Raw genomic sequence first — 24,954 nt, 5'->3', positions numbered from 1 at the left:
AGAGGAGAAGAAGAAAAAAGGCCTAAAACAATAGAAGAAGACGACTCTCCAATGAAGCTAATCTTTTCTGCTAACACATTGTGGAGGCACTCACCACACTGATTAAACAGGATGGAAGATACTGTTTTAAAGGAAAGTTGTACCTATTCATCAAGTAAGTTACCATCCTTTAAAGGACTGAATTTTATTGCTAGTCGAGTTAGCAACGCAGCGCTAAACACTCATTCTAACTGAGGTTTTTCACTATTTCAGCAGTAGTACCTCTCAGCAAACCTCATCCTTTATTCTTAGATTAGTTCGACCTAAAACTTTGTGACCTTGTTACTCAGATAAATTGTGGCACCCCAATTTATCCAAAGTGTGCTAAGAAAACATTCCATACACCAACAGCAGCCTGGATTGTTGACACAACTGACACGAGGCGTGTTGGGTGGATTCATACCGTTGGTGCGACCATCTGTAGCTCCAGTAGAAGTGAACATTGTTAGACCAGTCCACCAGATAAGTGTACATTGATCAGGAACAACATTAAAAGCACTGACAGGAGAAGTAAATAACATTGACCATCTTCTGCTAGGAAACCTTTGGCTGGCATTCATGTGGATGTTACTACTACTACTCATGTGGATGACATATACCACCCACCTAGACCAGACCAGGCACCCCCACCCAATAGCAATGACACTCCTTGATGGCAGCAGCCATCCCCAGCAGGATGCAGCCTGACACAGACACACACACAGAAACACTTTAGGAGCAATTAAAAAAACATGAAGAACATCACAAGGTGTTGACCTGGCCTCCAAATTCACTAGATCCCAAACTGAACAAGTATCTGTGGGATGATCCACAGAGGGCCCTCCCCTCAACCCATAGGACCCAAAGGCCCCCACTAACAACATTCTGTTGCCAGACACCACAGGACACCCTCAGAAGGCCCATGTCTATTCTCTGATGAGTCACAACTGTTTTGGAGGCACAAGGGAGACCTACACAGTATTGGTCATAATGTTGAGCCTGATTGGTGTATATTAAAGTGAAGTAAGAATTGATAATGTCTGATGTAAAAACAAAATGTTTAGTGACTAAATATATACTCCTTGGAGTTCAAATAACCTACCTATGTTTACATTGAGGTGCACGGCTTCCCTTCTCTGCACTGCGCCTCATGGTTCCACCACTCCGGCTGGTCTCAGCAGCCATCTGGCAGACCATCCAGCAGAAAACTGTGGCCGATTACGGGATGCTCGAGGAGTTTGTGTCCATGGTCACAGACGTTGTTCCAGAGCTACTCACCAGCCGTCAGAGGACCCAACTCATCCTGGGCCTCAGAGCGAGGGTAAGGGCAGTTATTTGCATTGTAAATGGACACTAGCTTTGTCCATAACAGCATGTCTGTGTAAATCTACCTCATTTGATTGTGCAGCTGGTGATGCTGCAGAAAGCAGTCTGATGTCCGGTTGTAATAAATAATTCTTTCCCTGTGAGGGGAATATGTGATATGCCCTAGTGCACAGGTGTCAAACTGATCCGTGTAAGGGCCACTGTGGCTGCAGGTTTTCATTCTAACCATGCAGCAGCACACCTGACTTGGCTTAATCAATCAATTGGACTGCCTTCACACAGTCACTTCAGGTGTCCTCTTGATTGATTGGAACAAAAACTTGCCAGCCACACCCACTGCGTGGGTGCTGCATGGTTGGAATGAAAACCTGCAGCCACAGCGGCCCTTTCACGGATCAGTTTGACACCTCTGCCCTAGTGCATCAAAAATGCCAACAATCCCTAAAGCAGAACAAGAGGAACGCAAGCACACAAATGTGCAGAAATGGATCAAGGAACGTCCTGTCAGATGATTGTCATGACAAGACCAAAGTTATCTGCACTGACTGTAAACAGAGTTACTGCTGGATCAAGCACACAGCTGGGAGCAGAGAGTTCTCAGAGATATTGATAAGAGTAATAAAAGCTGGATTTTTTTTGTTAATCACATGTGGAAATCATGCGATTAATTGACATTAATTATTTTAATCCACTGACAGTCCTAACATATGTATAACAATATTACAAGAGAAGTCCATTTGAACAGAAAACTTTCTGATTTGTGGTTTCAGCTGATCCTGGAGTTATGCCAGTTTGAAGCTTCTGCTCACCTTGAGATCATTCAGCCTCACCTTGACAGGATGCAAACGCTTCTGGAGGCATGGCTAATGGAGGTGACTTAATAGACTTTATAGTGGATGAAGTATGCTCATTTCCATTGCTGTGAATATTCACAATATTGTGTTTTGCAGACTGGTGGTACAGACAAAGAACTTCTGCACTCCAGCTTTGTGGATCTTGTTAAGAACTTACTGAAAAATCCTGACGAGAAGGAACACTTTTTTGAGGTCTGTTTTGTTGTTTGTTTGCTTCTTTCTTTCTTCATCTTAAGAGCAACTGATATTTTAGAGGTCTATTCAGGAATAGTTTTTAAGTAATTGAAGCCATGCATAGTACTCAGTGGGCTACTTTCATTTTGTTCTGGCAAGTTTCTGTGTGGATAAATTACTGCAACAACCAAATATGTTATGCTTCTTTCTTTCAGAAAGAGTTCCCTGAACAGTTTGGTCCAACATATGATGAAGCACTTCAAAGCCTGATGTGGCTGTTTTTGTCCAGGCTCGAAAAGTTTCTTCCTCTTCAAACTTTACAGCAGGTACAACACAAAACCTCCAGGGTATTTATGATGTCGCCACAAGCCAGTTTCATGAATACACATTTCACTTTCACCCGCTTCACTTCCTTTTAATTGTTTACAGGTTGCATTCATGTTGGGTGAGGAGCCCTCTGTTCTGGAGGACTGTATGCAGCCTGTGTCTCAGTTTGAGGACATAAAAACAATGCTCCAGTATCAAAAAGACCTCAGCCAACTGGACCACAGTGGTAAGTTAGTCACTAAATCTGAAGTGACTCCTTTGGGAGGTGGTTATACCCTGGCGAAGATGTGCCAGCTCTGATTGGCAGTAGGACTAGTCAGACAAGTGTTTACCACCTTTGATTTGGTCCTTAGTTTCCTACACCTTTTAAGGAGAAGGGGAAACAAGTAATTGCTCATTTTAGGATGAATCATTAGTATATTAAATGGCAAGATAGCTTACTGGTGACTATCTCAGTGCCAGCCTATGTTAAAGCTGTGTATGTAGGTTGTTACAATGTCCCCTTGAGGCTAAAAATCAACTAAAGCAGCTCTAAATACAGTAACTACATAAAGTTGGGCTGAATGATGCTCCTCTGATATTGTCTATTTATTTCCTGCACTAACTCATAAGGAGTTTATGAAGCGTGTGATATTTGAATAATGGGTTGCCCTTGGTTATCGAGCTTTAGTTTCTTTTTTCATCTCTTATTTTTCTAATTTCAGATAGTTTCTTGGATGGCGCCTGCATCATTTCAGCTCTCAAACTTCCCCTTGTAGAAAGTACCGAGACGCAAGCACAAGACACACTCTTGGAAGATACTCTGTCACGTGCGGCAAATTGGGCACAGATCAAACCTGACGTAACAGCGGAGCACCAGACGAGTGAGACAAGGACCGATGAGACTAACCCGATTCCATGGGAAAACGGAAGTCCGTTACCATTTGAAGAAACGGCAGACGTGCTTGAAACTGAAGCGAACAACACGCCTCGCATTCTGAAGGATTGCAGTGTTCAACTACAGAGACTGGACAGGCCAGTGTCTTCGCATTCTCGGCCCGTGAGGTCAAACAGAGGCCTGAGAATGAAAAAGTTTCTGCTGGAGGAGAAAAGAGGACTTTGTGAAGAGGCCGTCCCTGGCCACACACCTGCTTCCAGGAAAACTAAACCACCCAAGAGGGTTCAACCAGCGGCCGCAGACTATAAGCATCCAAGCAGCTTCAGCATAGACTACTCGTACATGGCTCCGATCGGTGCATGCAGTGAAGACGACTCCTGGTCTTACTACTCAGATGAGGACCCTTCCCATGTGACCTCTAGTAGTTATTCCAGTATGGCTGATTCATGGTCAGACTACTCAGATGATGCGTTTTTCCCCGAAAATGATTCGTTTTCTAGTTGCTCAGGTGAGGACCCTTCCTTTGTGGGTCCTAAAAATGCATCGGCTGCTAACCAAAAGGAAGGCATCTCCACCGTCAAAGCTGGGACCCAGAAAAAGATTCGTGAAATCCAGTGCTTTATATGCAAGGAGCAGCTGAGCACAAGCCTTACCAGTCACATGAAAACCCACTTCCCCACCAACGCTTATGCCTGCCCTCAATGCGACACCAGGTTTAAACTGTTATCATCTCTTAAGCACCACTTGAAAAGGACCTGCTATGAGTACGGCCAGCAGCACATAGATCCAGAGAAGCCGGACGAGACCAAAAATCTTTACAAATGCGACGTATGCGAAGAGGCGTTCAAGTACAAAGTTTCACTGGAAAAGCACGCGCTGACGCACAACGAACTCTACTGCAACGTGTGCAGGAGGGTGTTGCGAGACGCCGCGACGCTGGCCAGGCACAATGTTTCACACACCCCTTTCCAGTGCAACCGATGTGAGGAGTCCTACACTGTTTTTAAGCCCCTGCTCAGGCATTGTGAAAATGTCCATAAAATTGTCCGACCGTTCAAGTGCAACCATTGTCCGAAAACTTTTCCAAGGCTGCGTTTTCTGATCATTCACGAATGGCAACATACGGGCAATCTGCCGTTCCAGTGCGCCCAGTGCAGCTTGAGATTCCGGTCCGACATGGATCTCGTTTACCACCAGAGAGTCCACACCAGGGAGAAACCCTATCTGTGTGCAGTGTGTGGCAAGCCTTTCTCCCAGAAGTCCAACCTGTTGCGGCACCTGAATCTCATCCACGGCGAGTCTCGGAATGACAAGAGGCATTCTTGTTCTCAGTGCGAGAAATCCTTTAAAGAGAAGGGAGCCCTGAAAAAGCACCAGAGGAGCAAACACTTGAATGAGCTGTTCCGTAATCCATGTCCGTACTGTGGAAAGATGATCTCGACGTCAACGATGGCTAGACATAAGTTAATCCACACAGGAGAAAGACCTCTCAAATGCACTGTACCCGAATGCGACAAATACTTCAGGTCAACTTCTGAAGTGAAGAGGCACGTCCTTGTACGCCATACAACAGAGAGGCCGTACAAATGTGACGTCTGTGGGAAGGGCTTTGTAAAAATGTGTTATCTCAACACTCATGCTAAAATACATTCAGGAGAGAAGCCGTTTGTTTGTCATATCTGCGGCAAGGCCTTCCCAAAGATTTTTAGCATGCTAAGACACAAAAAGCTCCTTCACACAGTTATTACACAGTAGTCCTGCCTTTTAGGAATGTTCAATTAAAGTCAGAAATCACTCAAAACTGCCTTTGCAAGTTTTAAGGCAGGTTTGCCATCATCTGTTAAAACCAAGCCTTGAAACACTTTTCGATAAATGGAGTATCAAAACTGATGCAGCAGTACCAACAATATCTTTGTTTATACCATGCCTTTGTCTTCCTTCTTGAAACCTGCCGCCTACATTTCTTAAGGTGGAACTTGGGTACTGACTGTTCTGCTGCAAATTCAGGTGTTTTTGGCAGGATCTGTTCAGGTTTCGAATACCATGTAGGTTTTAGTTGTGCAGCTTCAATTATGCCACCCTCAAACAGTGGTGAAGAGACAGTTGCAGAGTATAGCAAGCTCAGTTCTTTATGCCTCCTTACTCCCTAAAGGATATGTGTAAAAGCTACATTAGTGTCTCTAGCTGAAGTTACGGGAAGTCTGATAAATCGATTTCAGCTTGAGCCAAGGTATTGCTGAAGACTAAAGGTTAGAATAAAATAAATAAATAAATAAATAAATAAATCTGGTGGTATGATATTGCAAAGAAGTGGGATTATCAGAGCTCCTCAGCCTTGCTTGAGACTAGTGAATTGAATCTAGGGTTAGGTAAAGAGGCCGTGACCTAAACTGACAAAATTTAGTGATTCCCTATTAGTGCTGGGAAGGAGTTATTGTACACCGCTTGTGGTGCTACTCTGTCAATTTTTTTGTTTGTTTGTAGTTATTTTAATATTCCCCCACTGTGGGATGAATCAAGGGTTGTCTTATCTTATTAGTCCTGTAAGACACATTATATTTCATTTGTTTTCCTTTTCTTGTCATTCCTTCAAAAATGTAATAATATTTATTGTCATCTGTTGTAAAGCCCGCTACCTTCCATCAAAGTAAAAATAAATGCATGAAATGAATATTTTTGGAAAGCAGAAAAAAAGTGATATACCTGAAAAACGGTCCCTTCTCTGTTTAGAAGATTTGTTTGACATTATTTTTATAAATTGCATTAAACAAAACATACAGAGATTATTTAGTAGACTTTGTGCATTTATTCCTGCTCACAAAAAAATGCATTAAAACCTGTCTGTGTGAGGGGTATGCTTGGTTATTACCTTCAGTCTGACAGGTTTTAACCACGAGCCTCTAACTAGAATGATACGGTGTGTGTTGGGATAATGCTCTGTGTGACGGGGAGAGGAAGAAGAACGCTTCTCAACAAGATGCGGAACTAATGAGTCCCGCACTGTCTGTGGTCGGACTGTTATTCCGGGCGGAACGCAAAGCAACCGTTGACGCACAAAGATCGCTTGTGTGACATCGTTCTCTTGAACCCGACCACCGTCAGGACATATTGCTCGACTTAGGTCGAGCGACATACATTATTTCCCCCGACTGTAATGTAACGGCAGTGAATACTAAAGATGGACCGAGACATTTCCGAGTTAGCCGGTGAGTGGAAACGGCTGCAGCTAAATTTGTTTGGCTAGGCCGCAACGTAGCCCGCGCGCGGGAATAGCATTGCTAACTTTGCCTGGAAATGAGTGTTTTTTAAGAATTTACTCCCCAGCGTATTTCAGTCTTCCCCATTTAGTCACAATCAACCCTGAGGTTATCACACTTAAGAAACAAATGCGCTGCATTTGTTATGTTAGTTTCAGAGCACAATGCTAGGTGTCGCTTATGCTATTTTAGCTAATGCTAGGTCAACTAGCTGTTGCTAAGTCGTTCTTAAAGTGAGCCTGTTTGTTTTGAGGCAACCGCGACAACATTTAAACGAAAAACCTAACAAATACACTCTTGTGGTGTGCTTATGTAAACATGTTTACTTATTATGTATGCCACTATTAGAACCATTTTCATATCGACATGTAATACTTGGTCGGTCTGAGATCACGGAAATGAAAGTAAGTACATCCGTCTTTACTGAAGCTCGGCGTTTAATTGTTTTTGGTTCGTAGAAGGAAAAACCGGAACCATACTTTAACATTAGCCCGGACCTCTGTTTTGTTAAGCGTGTAAGGCTTTATGATGTTAGCGAACTGCAAACAGTAACCAAGACTAGATTTTTAAATCATAGTTGGTAGACTTCAGGCTTATTTTGATTATGCTTTTGTTTACGACATCATCGCAATTTGTTATACGCCCTGGACAGATTTTAACTTAATCCGAATAAATAAAGTGAATAAAGGTTAGGACTGGTTTGTAGCAGTAATTTATCCCACTTATCACTGGTGGTTTGACACATCCTCTTTTAAAGATAACCTTTGCAAATGTCCTTGAAACCCAGAAGACGGGGCTGTTTAGATACATTTAGATTGCTTTCATTTGTTAACATTTTTATAACTCTCTAAAATGTATTTTCCTGTTGGCAGGTCCCTCTCTTCCTCTCTCCACTCTGCGCCTCCTGATCCCACCTATTCGACTGGTCTCTGCAGCCATCTGGCAGACGGTGGAGCAGAAAATTGTGTCGGACTATGGGCTGCTTGAGGAGTTTGTATTTATGGTCACAGAGATTGTTCCTCAACTCCTCTCCACGAGGCAGAGGGCCGAGCTCATTTTGGGTCTCAGAGCACGAGTGAGTTGGAACATTTTGCTTTACAAACCCAAACGAAAGTTGACTGACCTCTTAGTTGTGGGCATAACACGATACTGCTAAGACATCACTTAAGTGTTGGGAGTAGGTAAACATCACAGAACAGTCACTAAAACCAACTTGAACAGCCGACGGTTTTGCAGTGTATATACACACACATTGTCTTAGACTGGGTAACATTTTCATTATATACTTGTCGGGCAAGTTAATCATCTGCTGGGTTGGAGACCAATAACAAGCCCTTGCAGTGTGTGCAGGCATTCAGAAAGAGTATTTGCAGGATTCTGTGCATGCATTCTTGCATGAATGTTGTTATTAGTCAGTACTCATGTAACCCTTGTTTTAAGTATTAGACACGGGTCTGCTGTTTGGCTTTAATCTGTGGAAAGGCAATGTAACCAGGCTGTATATATGTCCGAAGGATATAATGTTAAATGTAAAACATTTCCAGTTTGTGTGGCAGGTTAATTGTAGACCCAGTGTGAATAGGATCAGAGCTGCATCTTTCCTCACAGTGGCTTGTTCATAACTGGTCTTGTCCTGTGATTGTAGCTGATCTTGGAGCTATGTCGCTCTGAGGAGACTGCTGACCTTCAGGTTATTCAGCCACACCTCGACCGAATGCAGAACCTCAGATCTCTGTGGAACGTGGAGGTGAGTGGAAACCTTTTTAGAGGTTTACCCTTTCTGACTTTTCTTGTTACCAAGTGTCTATTTTCCGGTCTCGTTTGTTGGTCATCTGTTATCATCCCTTTAAATTACACGTTCCAGTGAACAGATTGTGTTATAATTTACTAATGGGACATGTTATACTTGAACTGTCTTTCATTGCAGGCTGACCCAGAGCAAGAAGTGTCTGACTGTCATTTTATGGGCCTTGTCAAAAATCTGCTGAGAGATCCTGAAGAGAGAAGAAACTTTTTCCAAGTGAGTTTAAATTGAGTACTTCACTCAGATACACTTAATGTAATAATAATTTATTATTAATACTTAATAATACTTTGTGTTCCAGGATGTTTTCCCAGGAGACTTTGGTCCCACATATGATAAAGCAATCCAGACACTGATGTGGCTGTTTCTGTCCAGACTTGAAAAGCTTCTTCCTGCTCAAACCCTCCAACAGGTACGCTACGTTGCTTTTTTAAAAAAAAATATTACAGATAATGTATTTCTCCCAAACACAAGTGTTTTATGTGTATTGTTAGATTTGTGTGAAAAGAAGGTTATACATTTCGAAAAGGTTGTGCCGCTGCCTCACTTTTATTTGTTTTTGGTTGCCAGATTGCCTCTCTACTCAGTGACACCTCGTCTGTTCTGAATGAATGCATGGAGACTTTCACACAACCTCAGGAGCTCAAAGTCTTGCTGGACACTCAGAAAGATCTCAGCCAGTTAGATGACAATGGTGAGCTGACATACCAGTTCTTTGTCAATCAGCAAGTCAATGTAGTAAGTCAACGTGTAATGTTCACTTGAATCTGTCAAGTCATGCTTCTTGTAATCTGTCTTTTTAGAGTCTTACATCGTTGACAGTGGCATCTTATCAGCCCTGTGTCTCCCTCCTGTGGAAAGAGTTGTGATTGTCAACGAGCAAACAGAAACGGATGCAACGAGCGGCCTCGTGTACACTGTTTGCACAGAGATGGAGGTGGAGTCTGAGAACAAAGAGGTGTACGGGGAGGGCACCAGGAACACTGATGAGTCTGTGAAAACCCAGTGGGCTGGTGTCGGCGGTGATGTGAAAGCAGAAATGGACAATGAGATGGTTACAGATCCAGTTGAAGACGTTGAAGCCAGTGAGAGTGAAATGGCAGACGACCACCACGACGGCCAATCCGAAACACTGATGATTGGGGTGGACGGACAGGTGACTGTGCTTGACGGCGTGGAGAAGAAACAAAACAAACGTGGGAGGAAAAAGAAGCGTCCTGCAGACGAAGACTTTCAGTTAGAAGGCAGGGAAAGGGCCAAAACTGAAGACCAAGAAATCGAGGTCTTGTGGGAAAGACCGGTGCGACAGAACCGAGGACTCAAGATGAAGCGGTACCTGTCGCAGTGGAAGAAATCTGGCAAAACCCAGGCCACTAACAGCGCCCCTAGAAAGTTTGCTGGCTCCCAGGGTTCATCCAACGACTTGGATGAGAGAACGTGTAAAGTGTGCGGAAAGGTGGTGAGCAATGCCAAGTTCTTACAGCGACACATGAATCAGCACTCAGAGGAGTTGCCCAACTCATGTCACGTGTGCAAAAAGTTTTATAAGAGCCCACGCTACTTGCAACAACACAGATGTACGGGTGCAACAAAGGCAAAGCCTGGCAGGAAGGCCAAGGAACAAGAAAATGCAGCAGATGAAGGTGAACAATCATCCAGCGGGGCTCTTTGTCCGGCTTCCATTGAAGAGCAGGCATTTGACAACGCCTCCCAGGAACCAGATTATTCCCCATCTGCAGACGGATCTTCCAGAGAACCAAAAAGCCCAGAAGGAAACAAAAGTGTGTTAGAAGGACCCTTTTACTGTCCTCACTGCAGCGTCGAGTTCAAGTGCAAACAAACCTTTAGGTTCCATTTAAGAAACATTTGCTACAATGAGCAGCAGGTGGATCCCGAGAAGCCTGAGGATGTCAAGCATTGTTTCAGATGTGATGAATGTGACAAGGCATTCAAATACAAATCAACATTGGATTCCCACAAACAGACTCACAACCCGCTCTACTGTGAGGTGTGTATGAAATTAGTACGGGACTCAGAAGCACTGGCAATGCACAAAGAATCCCACACGCCTTTTCAATGTAACCAGTGCGAGGAGAACTTTCCAGTGTTCAAGGCCCTTCATAAGCACTACATCGATGTCCATAACCCCACCGAGCCTTTTACCTGCCCCCACTGTGAGACAACTTTTGCCAGTCTAAAGCGTTTCATCAGACATGAGTGGAAACACACAGGCTACCAACCTTTTCAGTGCCCTCATTGCAGCAAAAGATTCCGATCATACTCGGACCTTGTGGAGCACCAGAAAAAACACACTAAAGCATATCCATTCCTCTGCTGGGAATGTGGAAAGAAATTCAGACATGGCGTCACACTGACGAGGCATGTGGAGCGCGTCCATCATGCTGGCGAACCCGTGAGTGAGAGACCCACACCGACATTCACCTGTGCCCAGTGCGGGAAGAGCTTCACTTCCAGAAGGTGCCTTCTAAAACATGACAATTTCCATCACAAAGGGCTGCGGTTCCCATGTGAGCACTGCGGGAAGGGATTCTTTGGCAAGGATGCGTTGGTGAGGCACACTTTGATTCACACAGGCGAAAGGCCTTTCAAGTGTGATGACTGCGATAAGTCTTTCAGGTCTGCCGCGGAGTTAAAGATACACAGGAGATACCATACTGGAGAGAGGCCATTTAAGTGCAACATCTGTGAAAAAGGTTTCGTCCAGTCGTGCTTTCTCACTTTACACATGCGGACCCATACTGGAGAGAGGCCATATATTTGTACAGTATGTAGCAAGGGCTTCTCTAGCTTACATGGTCTAAAACGACACAGGAGACTTGTTCATGCATAGTTAATGTTACCCTCATACTAATCCCTACAAGGATGTTCAGTTTAACAATCCCTTGAAGAAAGTTAGAGGCATCAGCTGTGGGCCAGAAGTCAAAGTAGGCCTGAGGACTTAAGTTGTTGCGAAAGGACACTTCAACAGTGTGGATGCTCACCATGATGAAGGACATTGTCAAGTGTCTGCTTCACTCCTGTCTATGGCTGCCACAGGTTGGATTGTTAGTGTAAATGTATAGTGCATTATAAAAGTGTTACTTTGTATTTTTTACAGAAATGTTTGCTGTAGTACAACATAAGATTTGTATGTATAAAGGATATAAACCTTGATTCCTTTGGGAATTGAAATCTTTCTTGAATAAATTGAATGTTTGATTCCACGTCTAATTTATTTTAACTGGGCAATTTTATATCATTATTTTTATTTTTGTTTCTTTTTTTTTTATTTGAGTTGCTTGCATATTTTGTCCTTTTGAAATGTAATGCAGAAAGGAATATGACTACATTAAAATAGGCTTTTTGGTTTAAGGTTCTGCTCTTGTGCATGCTGCCTTATACCTTTCTGGTTCATCTGTTAATGTAATAAATCAGTCATTGAAGTTATTAGAAAATGGTTAAAAGTGTTGATGCAGTTTTGTGCCCTGACTTAAAAACTCATCTGAGGTCAGTAAGCCAGAGCTTTTAAACCAGCAATGAGATCCATCACAGCAGTATGTGTTGGAGACTGCCAGGAGCGGGGTTTCCTGCCTTAAAGGTTTACTACTATTAAAACCTTAAAGTACTGTTTGGCATAGAATTCAAGTCGTTTAATTAAAACTTTTGGTTCAGCAAATCAGAATAATAACTACTATGCAGGCTCTGGAGTAATCATTTTCCAAATTAATAATTTATAGTGGGTTTCTAAACTTCCTGGAAGACTGGAAAAAATGCGCACTACAGTGCCCTCTGCTGTGAACTCAGAAATCTCAAAACTCCGTTAATTACTGTTTATTACATATGTGCATATAGTTACTTTGGCAGTCAAAATAAGCAGCGGTTCAATGTTTAATTCGCACTCAATATATAACAGTTATAAACAATTATTTACCAATTTTCTGTATAATATATGATGACACGTTTCGATGTTGCATGTCATTTTGTAATGATACAGTTACACAATTTTAATGTGATTGGTTGTCTTTATCGGCCAGTTGAATTAATAGTTACGTATAATTACGTTTGTAAATTGATGCAAAACACAACACCCCAGATGGGACTCGAACCCACAATCCCTGGCTTAGGAGGCCAGTGCCTTATCCATTAGGCCACTGGGGCTGTATGCAGTGTGATCAAACGGTGTCTCGATAAGTACTTCCGCTGACTACGTACGAGTGTATAGTTGTGAATGGTTGAAAGACGTCACGTCACTCGCCGCCTTAAGCTCTGTCAATTCTTTCCAATTGCATCTTTTTGTCTTTAAATTTCTCATAAACCCTAATTCTCAGTCCACTCAGCAACAGTAGGACTGGTGTCACACTTGCCAGATGCTCTTTGTATTTAAGTACAAGGAGAAACTATGATTTAGTCACAAGTAATCAAATTATTGATTACGGTTAGCTTAGTCGTGACTCTTTAAAACCCTCCTTTGATCGGTTACTGATTTGTTAAGATATGTTTACTTCTAAGTAAAACTATTAATTTAGATAATTAAATTATTTCGGGGTTAACTTTGTTCTCAAATACATTAACGAAGTCCATTGAAAACTCCCTTTGATCTTGGCTAGTGACAGCTCTCCGCTGGCAGGAACCAGCCTCCGTTGTTTTCCTTTCTGCCCAGCAGACTCAGGAGGAATGGTGGCCGGTTAGCAGCAGCTGTTGGATTATCTTGTTAACATTGTTTGGCATTCGGTTGTTTTCTTATAATAATGAATTTACTACCCTCTAATCCTCACGGGAATGGTCTCCTTTATGCTGGATTTAACCAGGATCATGGTAAGAGGCGTTTTTTTTTCTTCCCAAATGGAATTTGCCAGCGTCGTGGATGCTAAGCTACCATTAACCAACGACTTCCAAAGAGAAAAAAAAAATAACTATAACATTATTTAACAACAATAGCTCCCCGTGTACTAGGCTTGAAATTATCCGATGGCAGTACTGTTCTGCCTATGCTAGCCCAGAAACATTAACTTAAAAGTATTGAATGTTAAGTTATCGTTAGCCACCGCTAGCCCGTCGGACCTTAGCCGAAAAACGTAGCTAGCTTTTTTTCTGTTTTCAGCCAACACATATGTCGGCTAACCCGCCAATAGGTTGACAAGACGGGAACTGCCATGTTAGACACAAATATGTGGTTAGTGTCTAAGTATTCAAAAAGATGAAGGATATGTACCTATGGATGTAGACGAGTTTAGCATACATGCTAATGCTAGCTGAATTTCCATCTAGCATACAAGCCTTGCCTGGGCTAGCGTTAGCAAGGTAACGCTATCGGCTAGCTTAGCTAAGTTAACGTTAGACCGTTATTATTAGACGGCGTTATTGGGTTTATTTTATGTCAAGTACTTCCAGCACAGAGTTTGCCGTTTTCAGAAATGAGGTAATAAATGGGTTGTTAAACCCCAGTGTATGTTGCATAGAAACATTTTTGGTGACGTTTTCGCTCCCCACCCACGTAAACTTGCACAGCCCGTAAATATATAGTGGTTTTCTTGAACGTGTGGTCTAAATCTAAATTATTAATGATTTTTTAGAATCACTGCTGGGAAACTATTTCCCCAAAAGTAATGTATCGTTACAAAAGAGACCCAACACCTCGTGTGACCTCTCAATATCTCTGGCTTTAACATCCCTGTTTACAACGGATCAGTTTTACGTGAATTCCCGCAGAGTTTAATCATTTGTTCCATGCTGGGTGTCAGCTCTGGGTTTATCTACTGAACCACTTAAGTGACGTCTCCCCACCGTTCTCTTGTTGAGTGTACTCTTTACAATAAATGTTGACATGATTGACAATTGGAAAGATATTTGTGAAGAATGCTGATCTAACAGAGATAATTAAGTGGGTAATCCATTTTTAATATGTGCTGTTTGATCTGTGTGTCTCTCCAGGATGCTTTGCCTGTGGGATGGAGAATGGATTTCGTGTGTACAACACAGATCCTCTCAAAGAGAAGGAGAAACAAGGTAACTAATTATATCAACATTTATAACTTGACAGCAAAGAGTATTTGATGTTGGTCAAGCATTTTCTTTGTATGATGTTTACCCTTATACAGTACAAGCTTTTTGTTGGCTCACTCCTACTTAAGGTATTATATGTTTCACACACAACTCTACACAACTCTAAAGGAGAAAACATTTCAAAATTGAAGCATATGTTTCTCTAACGTGAATCTCACTGTTATTTTAAACTCTTGTATCACTTCATTGTTTCTGAACGAGCTTAGGTAGTTACCTGGCTGTAACTCTAGTTCTATGAGCATTTCCATAATTAGATAATTATACATCAGTATTTACTGACTGAAATAGTTCAGAGCTTACAGGAAGGTAATGGTGGAGTATACCTTACCTTACCTTACCAGTGTTTTCTACATGATCAGTTCAGCTGCGTGATTTTTGCAGGAACAGGAGAAGTGGTACTGTATTGTAAAAGTGACAAATTCTTTATATATTTTAGACTATTTTAGACTATTTAATAAGAAAAATGCTTTCAAATTTCTGTCACAAAATCGAGTAATGGAAAATTTCCATACTCTGTGATTGACAGCTAATTTGAGGTCCTTGTTGAAAGCTATTTGGTTTTTGACTGCAGAAAAAGAATTCAAATAAGCAACTTCTGCTCCTCCCAGGAATGCACCTTTGCAATTTCAATACGTTTTCTTAAATAAGGAGCGTTATAAGAGGAAGTTTCCCCCAAAGACAACTGAAAATGTGACTCAGCACATGACCTCTAGAGTTACTTCTCTAAACTCAACAAATTTAACTGCTGTAGATCAGCAATTGCCCAAGTATTGTCCACAGGGCCGAGTGTGGATTTCTTTTTCCTGCCAAACAATGTGCAGCTCAGACAGTCTTTATAGTACGCAGCAGTGCTCTCCTGCTGACGTTATATTTGCTGTACGCTGAGGGAGACCAGTCTCACCTTGTGTTTCTTGCTTGCTGTTGTGCAGAGCTGAGCCATCAGAGATGAATAAGCAGTTAGCGATTAGAAGCACTCAAGAGCTGCCTTTCTTTCTTACTGCCCTTAAATAACATACCTACTTTGACTTTCAGAGTTCCTGGAGGGTGGGGTTGGCCATGTGGAGATGCTGTTTAGGTGTAACTATCTGGCACTAGTAGGAGGAGGGAAGAAACCCAAGTACCCAACTAACAAAGGTAAGTGTTGCCTACAGAAGTTTGCAATTTTTCTAAATTGCTTTAATTCTCCCAAAATAAGCAATATCTTCATTTGGACTTATCGCAGGCCACTGCTTGACAAATTATGGCTTGTAGGTCGGAAATCTGTAAGCGCTTCTCCAACGCTGCCAGCTACGTTTTGTCGACCTGTAACTGGGCTAATGTGATTGACTCAGTAGACCCATGTATGTTTGCCTTTTCACCTACAGTTTATTGGCTATGTGAAATTACTGCCTAAGGTTCTTTGAACTTTAGCCTTTCTCCTTTACATTATACTGAAATGTTACAAAGGCTGTCTACTATTTGGCTAGCTAGGTAACGTAAGCTTGTGGTAATTAGAATAGATATGAAGGGCAAAGTATTAAACATCACACTATGTACAGAGAGGATATAAAACATAATAAAATCATGTAGTTCCTCATAGTTTTTTCAGGTTTTAACCAACAAATGTGAGTGAGCTTTCCAACCACTTAATTGTTTCCAACTGAGCCACCCCTCTGTAAGTGTAGCTTAAGTAACAACTTATAAAGTATTTATTTCTTTCTTTATTTCTTTATTTATTTTTATTCGGGCAGGGCACACGACTTTGGCCTGATGAGCTGCCTTGTTTGCAGTACACTGCAGAAAACCTTGATTTGAGCTTAGGCTGGAGCTCTTTCAATTGCTCTTTGCTTGTTTCCCTCTGCGTCTACAAATCCCAATATATGCAGACTGGTGGTGGGAAGAAACAGACATTGGTTCCCATTTTCTTTGGCACATTTTCTTAAATTTTTTTTAAAATCTTAAACTATACAGGTCAAAGCTGCAGAACTTTAGATGAGCGTAGGTTAAAAAAAAAAAAAAAAGGCTGCAACCAGTCTGCTTTGAACTTAATCACCCCTTCAAACTCACTTTAAATTGTTTACACATGCCCACAAATAGCTTTCACTTCCAGAGCCTTTGTTGCTAAGATTGTTGCTATGGTTTTTCAGTGGGATGTTGGCGTTGTCCTGTTGCACATTTCAGATGCAAATTGAGAAAAAGAAGTAACATCTAACTACTGTTGTTTATTGTAGCCTTTTTCTAGAATTGGCAGAGGGGTGGCATAAACAGCATAGATAAATAAGACATTTTCTAAAACTGTAAATCAGGTCAAAATATGCCAGTAAAGCACCATAATAATAATAAAAAAAAAAAATCTAAACTTGGAAATTTGTCTTTTTTTTTTTTTTTTTTTTTTTAAATAGCACTGAATGTAGCTTTCTTGAGTTAAGTCAGAAACATGTTTTCCATTCAGTTGTAAGGAATAACATTTGTCCTGTTTTTTTTTTTTTTTTTTTTTAAAGTGGAGTTGTTGTGACAGTGGATCATGCTGTGGGAGGCTGTTCAGTCAACACCTTCTAGACTTGTGGCACACACAGTCACTACTGCTCCTCTTGTTAGGAAGCTCAGCAGTTCATAATGAGCAAGTTCCAATTTTAGCAAAACCCTAATTGGTTAATTCAGCCATCTGTTTTGATCTTCGTCACATAATTCCTCACCATATTGTCCCTGCTGGGTCTCCATCACACTCCCAGACATTGTCTAATTTGCACACGAAATTGTGTATTACATTTGTCGTATTAAAAAGCTCTGTAGAAGTTGTACATTTAGCTGCCTGCAGTGTTATCACAATTTTCTTTCTTCCTTTCGTATTTGTGATTTTGCTGTAGTGATGATTTGGGATGACCTGAAGAAGAAGACAGTCATCGAGATCGAGTTCTCGACTGAAGTCAAAGCGGTGAAGCTTCGGCGTGACAGGTAAAAGTCCCCCATAAAAGCTGATGTGAACTGGCTTCTGTCAATTTTCAGGGAGGAATGTAGTTAATTATGTATTGATGATATTGATGATAAATGTTGTGTAGAGGGGAGGTTCCACTTATCGGTATATAGTTTATTTCAGGCATACTTCACTCTCGTGCAAAACATAATTAGAATTGACCTGGCTTTTGATTTTATTACAGAAAGTGTCATCAGCAGGCGGTTACTGCATTGTAAATGTAGCTTTTGAAGCTATTTATGACATTTAGTTTAAATTGTAGCTTGTGTGTTGACTCTCCCTTGTTCTCAGGATTGTTGTAGTCCTGGACTCGATGATCAAAGTCTTCACCTTCACCCACAATCCCCATCAGCTGCACGTGTTTGAGACCTGCTACAACCCCAAAGGTCAGTCAACTCACTTTAAACTGATTTTTCCTCAGAATACAGACTCTTTGATGGTGGATTAAGTAATTCTGTTCCAAAATGTTCCCATACTGTTAGTTGTATTGCTGCTACTTGTGGATTACATTTCAGCCAGTGTGAAGCTGACATCGTTATGGTTCGTCTCTCAATAAACTCTTTCTCCCGTTCTCTCCTCGTCCTCCTCAGGCCTGTGTGTGCTGTGTCCCAACAGCAACAACTCTCTGCTAGCGTTCCCTGGCACACATTCGGGCCATGTTCAAATAGTGGACCTGGCCAACACAGAGAAGCCCCCAGTTGACATCCCCGCCCACGAAGGGGCACTGTGCTGCATCGCTCTCAACCTGCAGGGCACAAGAATAGCCACCGCATCCGAGAAAGTATGTAAAGCGACGGCCGTAGAGGGCAGTTCCGCTCCTAATCTTCTTCAGTTGTTGTGTCATTTGTTTCTTCTGACTTGTGACTAATCTGTTTCCAACAGGGGACTCTAATTAGAATTTTCGACACCTCTGCAGGCCAGCTCATACAGGAGCTAAGACGAGGCTCGCAGACAGCTAACATTTACTGGTGAATATGTTATTATTCGTGTCTTTACTTGTATAACACGGCAACAGCTCTGTCCTTTTGTTCATGCAATACACGACAAATACAGATGAGCTTCTACTTGACTCTAGCTGGGCGCTGACGCTTCCAAGCAGTTGCTGTTTTGTTCGCACTGCTTACACCTTCTTCGCTGCAGCTTCTCTGCAAGTTCGCTCAGTGTTTCCGTCTCCCTTCTCGCACATGCTGTATATTGAAAGGCATATTGCAGCAGCAGCAGTATTCGTTTCTTACATTAGACCTCTGGACAGTCAGATTACTGTCTAAGTGCCGCTTTTACTGTCTCCATTCCAGTAAACCGCAAGATGTACAGTATGTCAGATCACTTTCTTGCAGAGTCACTACGAGAGTGTGGGTGAAAAAATGTAACTGCAAAAAACTCTTTGTAAAGGGAAGTCACCTCATAACAGTTATCAACACATGTAGCTTTAGTGTTCAAAATTTCCACGAGGCATGTAGGTTAAATTACCACAGTTGGCCCAAATATTGCACGACCCTAATTATATGATGACTCAACATTTTCAAGTAGGTCACTACTAATTTCCTGAATTGGAACTAATATAAACATGTGAACTAATCTTGTTGCGTGCTTGTTGTGCAAGTTTTATTGTGCCAAATGTGTCTCGTGAGACCACAGCAAGACTTCTAACGAGATGAAGCAGGAAATGGCATATATTTAAAAAAAATAATTGATCTGAGGATTGTTTTGAATCAGTGATCTGTGATCTAGTCACGCTCGTTCTTTATACTATGTCCCTGTGTTGATCTGAGCTCATAGAATCTTTATCTTCTCTGTCTTCTTCAGCATTAACTTTAATCAGGATGCATCGCTCATTTGCGTGTCCAGTGACCACGGTACAGTGCACATCTTTGCTGCAGAAGACCCCAAAAGGAACAAGCAGTCAAGGTCAGTCCCAGCTGAATGTTATTTTGCTTGTTTTTTTTTTCATTCAGGTGATGTGGTGTTCTTGCTGCAACCTTGTAACCCAGTGGTGGAATAAAGCTAAAAACTGGTTATGTGTCTCTCTGCAGCTTGGCATCAGCCAGTTTTCTTCCCAAATACTTCAGCTCTAAGTGGAGCTTCTCCAAGTTCCAGGTCCCCTCAGGCTCTCCCTGTGTGTGTGCCTTTGGAACGGAGCCCAACGCCGTCATAGGTAGGTTCAGAGGTTTCTGGGACACATTGTCTTGTCACCGCCACTGGTTCCAGCCAGAAGCAATAAACTGAGACTCATGATGGCAGTAAAACCACACTTTACTTCTTGTTATGATTACATTCCAGGAACAAACTTGTCTTTTAGTATCCCACAACTGAAACCTAAGTCAGTAAGCTCATTTGATCTCACTTTCTTATTCCAAACACGATGAATGACTTTCAATTCTTAAGAACTTGAGTCATTAAACTGAACAGGAAATTGTCTGAGGGAGGTTTATGCTGTCAATTTTAGGAAAAGAAAATTGGGATGCGTTCTGTTACATGATATTATTCAAACTGTCCAGCAGACCTATGGTTACACAGCACTCTCTCAGGCTTTCTGTCTCTGTCTCACTCAGTGTGACTTCTCCACATCTTTTTTTTTTTTTTTTGTGAGGGAAAGATTGTTTCTTGTTTGGCCATCTCTTCTTCCCCTGCAGCTGTCCCTCAGACTCAGGCGACCAGATTCACTGTGGCCAGTGTTTTTTAGGCCGTTTCCTCTTCCTACCATTAGATCTGGACTTCCTTAATCACTCAGATATCACCACGTCACGTGCTTTTCATTCTTCTTCAATTGTTGTTGGTGGTTACAAAGACAACCCTAGCTTCAGACTTTTTTTTTTTTTAGTTGAACCCAAGTACATTGTTGTTTTAACTACAGTTTAACACCAACAAATTAAGGAATATCTTTGTCATAGGTCAGCGGTTAAACTGTCTAGTCACTGAATGTTAAAGCATACTTTTGTACCTTTCACAATTTTCAGTGGTCATGTTATAATGTAGCTTATAATGTTTCCTCTCTCCTTTCACCTTGTAGCCATTTGTGCTGACGGCAGCTACTACAAGTTTCTGTTTAACCAGAAAGGGGAGTGCTCCAGAGACGTGTACGCCCAGTTCCTGGAGATGACCGATGAGAAAATATGACCTTTGACCCCGCTGCGGACTTGCTATTAAGCAAACAGTTTTCCTTTTCTCTCTTCTGTTTTGTTTTAATTTGGAGGCGCTAGGAGAGATCCCAAGTTGCACTTCTCCTTATCTCGACAGACTCTGTGAAAGAGCAACAGATCAATGGAGGACAAAAAAAAGAGAAGCTTGGACTTCGATGCAAAGTTGGACGGATGGAAGTATGAACAGTGATGCAGATTTTATGACTCTGGACAGAGGGACATGGATGCTGACTCCACTCGCAAACCTAGCAACAACAACAAAAGCAAAAAAAAAAAACGAGGGAAAGCTATTTTTTTTGAAAGGACAACTTGCCGCTTTTTAAGACGTCTTCCGAGGAGTTTACACAGGATGGCTATTTTTAATCACATAGATGATTCTGACAGTTAGACAGATTGAAAATATAGAATTTTTTTTTTGTCAACTAACACCACCTAATTGAACTATAGGGAGTGCCTCAGAGACTGGAGAGAATCTGTATGTGTGTCACATATAACTGTGGTCATATATACATACATGTGTTTGTGTATACAAATGTTATTAGGCGTTTGCAAAGCAGGATCAGAAGGAGGTCCCGTTGTTTGTCCACATCCGCCACGTCTTAAAGGCTCATAGTAACATCTGCAGCACTGAACAGACTCAGACTCTGCTTTGTGAAGCGCCTCCTTAGTATTACTAGACTTTCTTATAGCCGGTGTATATACACAACTCGACAGACTGAACTTCTAACCACATAAAACTGTACAGAATTGTAGCAGAAAAATTAACATGTATTTTTGTTTCATGCTTCCTTTTTTTTCATACGCTGTGCAATACGTTTTTTCCCGATTTTTTTTTCAGTGTTTGTGAAAGAAGTTGATTGATTCATTGTTTCTACTTAAATGAGAACAAAAATTGTCCATTTTAGGAAATACAAATTCACTTTCTTGCGGAGAGTTAATTGATACCGTTCATGTCTGTTTGGTAAATATGAAGCTACAGCTTGTAGCCTGTTAGCTTCTGTTTAGCATAAAGACTGGAAACAGCTAGCCTGGCTCTGTCTGGAGGGAAAACTGTCCCTACCAGTGCCTCTAAGGTGGTTCTAAAAGAAAGTAGAAGGGTTTTCATGGGGCTACAAGTTGGATAATTAAGAAGCCGTGAGCATTTTTTTCCCCATTGTGGGTTTAACGCTTTTGTATGTATTAAGTAACAACAACGATATGTGTTAATTAGCGAGCTTTAATTGTGCGGTTAGGGGAATCTGAGCATCTGTGGACCTAAGCTAGCCTAGCTGTTTCCCTAATTTAAGCTTTCTCTTACTCTTTCATCTTACTCTCTGCACGGAAGAGACGTTATATTTCTCAAAACGCTGCACTGTTTCTTTGGGAAAGTGGAGTGTTTGTTGTATCTAACACTGAACAGGAAGCTTAAGAACCAAACACGGTCTCCATCTTACAAATTTAAAACATGTAGGACTGGATTTGACCCAGATCAACTGTAAAACATTATAAACTCTACGACTGCACTTCATGTTTAATGTCACTCGTCTAATATGATTAAATCAAAGTTAATTTAATCAAAGATTAAATTAAAATTCTTGTGAAAGTTGATTGCTCCACCTGCTTTTTGGGAAAACTGTAAACCGCTTCACCCTGCTCATTCAGCCAATGCTAAATCAGGGACTCTGAAGTGCTACGTTGAACCCTTTGGCCATAAACAGGAGATCTGTTCAGTGTGGATACACCACAGTGTTATTGGTTATTTTTTGCTTTTCATTTGTCACGTTACTTGACGGCTTTCCACTGATTGCAAAAACGCATCTCATTTGTGTTGCTTGTTCGTTTTGTCATGAAACACTGCGGGCGCGCGCCAAACATGCACAGCACTACAGGAGGGATGCTGCACAAACTGACGAGCGAGCTTCTTTTCTGACACACCCTAACCCCGTTTACACTTGGTTTTAAAGTGAGTCTTGGGTGATCGGATGACAAGTGTGAATGAAGACCAAGACATGCTCTGATTCTGAGAACTGCACTTGTGACTTTCTACATATATTGCACAATGCATTGCTTCCCTAAACAGTTTTTGGTGTTGTATTTATCTAAAAAAGAAAGCCTCAAGAAAGTTTGACATTTTGAGAAATTGTTACTTACTTTTTTTGCCTAGAGTTGCTTGGGGAGATTAATAGTGCTCAGTGATAAATATGAAGCTGCAGCTGTTCATCCTTATTTTAGCAAAAACACTAGAATCGGCTCGAAATCTGCCTCGTGTCAAAGCTGCAGAATGTTTTTCATGAGGTTACAGGGGTCCGCATCATTTTTGGGTTGTGAGCAGTGGCTTCCTAAAGTAGCTTTTGCGTGGGCTAGCTAACCCCGGTAAGCGCTAGTGATGCTCCCAGTGAAACACAAGAGTAAGAAGGTCTAAACACAAGCAGCCGATGTACGCGACGGGTCTTGATTGTCCTCTTGTGATCCGATCACCCGAGATACAGTTCAAGTCCAAGTGTGAGCAGGATCTCAGAATGATTGTAAAACCTGCATTTAAATTTGTGAATAAATTTTAACATCTGCTTTTACAGTTGGCCTTCATGGGCTCTTTTCATGCCACTATACTGTACATGTGTATATAACCTAAGTTTTCTTTTTCCATTGTTGACTATATTACTGGTTAGGGCTGCTCAATCATTCTTATGAATTGTTTGATGCATGAAACATAAATTTTTTTTGTTTTAAAATGACTAAAATTATTGCAACAGTTGCAGACAGCTTTTATTTTATTAATAATTGCAGCTCTAGTTAGAATACAAACACAATGTGATTTATTTCACGTTATTTTCTCGTTTTACAGAGTGGAAATTGAAGTGAACTGGGTGCAGTCTGAGGTCTGCATCCCTCCGTTCTAATTCTGTGCCACTCTTTCCCTCTTTTAAGGGTTCAGCACGCTTGAAACACGCCACGTTGTCGCATCTAGTTGTATCTCATTACCTAACCAAGATCTCCCCGAGAAGTATGTGTAATTCCCTCTTTGTAGTCGTCGTGCAATTTATTACACAAACGGAGATAAGTTTGTGGTTTCTCGTCAAAGATGCTGCTCCGCCGGGTCCCAAATCCATATTTAATTTCAGTCTTCAGAGGAACGTGCATTTAATATTCCGTCTCAACATGATCTGTGAACACTTTAAGGTCCCGTTCACCTTTCATCTGGAGCCATCATCTCTTGGAATAATGAGATTCTTATTTGTGCTTGGCATGTTCAGACACTGCAGCTGGTACAGTTGAGATTACACGTGTCACATCTCACATGTAGAACTAAGTTGTAGCTGCAGTCAAGAAGGAAAGCGTTGATCGGCGTGGTTCCAATTTGTCCGACTCTTCTGCGAAGGACGGCTCTCGACCCGTATCTGTTCAGATCAGTAAACAGTTACCGTCAGACATAATAATCACAAGTCATACAAAGTAGTTCGTCTGAAGCATACTCGACCTTTCAGCTTTACTCCCAAGACACATGATTTGAAACATAGTTTTATTGCATTTACACAGTGACTACATAACTGAGCTCTGAGCCGTTCAGAGGCACGCCCAAGCTCCAACACATGTGAACCTATTAGACTGGGTAGACTTTACCATTACTACTGCGGCTCAGTGGTCAGTAAGTAGAGCGCGTCGTCCAACCGTTTGATCCTGCCACATGTACGGCAAAGTGTCCTCGAGCAAGACGCTGAACCCAGAGTTGCTCCCAGAGCTCGACACTGGTGAATGAATGTATCCTTGTGACTGTATTATCCAATAGGTAGAAAAGCACTATATAAATACACTACTGTTAACAATATCCCATAGAAATGTGGAAATGTATCAAGAAGAAAAGTGGATAATTCCTCAAATTCACAAGCTGCAGTGGCTGCCCTCTTGAGGCTCAGCAATGCACGTTTTACACTTTGTCCTGTTTGATAGAATTTAAAAAAAAAAATAAAACTGAAAAAGTTTAATATCTGTGTAACTGAATTTGTTGTAGCATGAAAATGAGACAAAAGCCCGTCTGAAAGCAAAAGGGTTAAATGCTAACCAGACTACTTTTTGTCTGTAACCTCACATATTTTAACATTTAATTCAAAGTTAATCTGTTACACTTGTCCTTTGTAAGGAGGCTCCTTGTTACAAGCCCTTTTATTTCCTCAATGCTTCCTT

General features: G+C 41.5%; 3 protein-coding genes across 3 annotated transcripts; all 3 read left to right on the top strand.

Annotated features, from left to right (window-relative positions):
• Positions 1-23: 23 nt before the first annotated feature.
• On the top strand, positions 24-5,742 carry LOC311504357 (uncharacterized protein). The gene is made up of 7 exons (XM_084567384.1): positions 24-154; positions 1,137-1,339; positions 2,115-2,216; positions 2,295-2,390; positions 2,588-2,698; positions 2,802-2,925; positions 3,404-5,742. The coding sequence occupies exons 1-7, from the start codon at positions 112-114 to the stop codon at positions 5,329-5,331; spliced, it is 2,607 nt and encodes an 868-aa protein (XP_084423510.1). The 5' UTR covers positions 24-111; the 3' UTR covers positions 5,332-5,742.
• Positions 5,743-6,612: 870 nt separating this feature from the next.
• On the top strand, positions 6,613-12,134 carry LOC311504356 (uncharacterized protein). Its single transcript, XM_084567383.1, has 7 exons — positions 6,613-6,782; positions 7,706-7,908; positions 8,479-8,580; positions 8,761-8,853; positions 8,939-9,049; positions 9,208-9,331; positions 9,441-12,134. The coding sequence occupies exons 1-7, from the start codon at positions 6,755-6,757 to the stop codon at positions 11,486-11,488; spliced, it is 2,709 nt and encodes a 902-aa protein (XP_084423509.1). The 5' UTR covers positions 6,613-6,754; the 3' UTR covers positions 11,489-12,134.
• A 1,148-nt stretch (positions 12,135-13,282) lies between these two features.
• On the top strand, positions 13,283-24,809 carry wdr45b (WD repeat domain 45B). The gene is made up of 10 exons (XM_084568082.1): positions 13,283-13,452; positions 14,569-14,643; positions 15,733-15,834; positions 17,547-17,634; positions 17,945-18,039; positions 18,244-18,434; positions 18,536-18,621; positions 19,460-19,561; positions 19,687-19,808; positions 20,664-24,809. The coding sequence occupies exons 1-10, from the start codon at positions 13,386-13,388 to the stop codon at positions 20,768-20,770; spliced, it is 1,035 nt and encodes a 344-aa protein (XP_084424208.1). The 5' UTR covers positions 13,283-13,385; the 3' UTR covers positions 20,771-24,809.
• The last annotated feature ends 145 nt before the right edge of the window (positions 24,810-24,954 follow it).

This window comes from Chelon labrosus, assembly GCF_963514085.1.
Source record: "Chelon labrosus genome assembly, chromosome: 19".
Lineage (NCBI taxonomy): Eukaryota > Metazoa > Chordata > Actinopteri > Mugiliformes > Mugilidae > Chelon > Chelon labrosus.
Note: the sequence above shows the minus strand (reverse complement) of the source record. Positions and strands in the feature narration are given on the sequence as shown.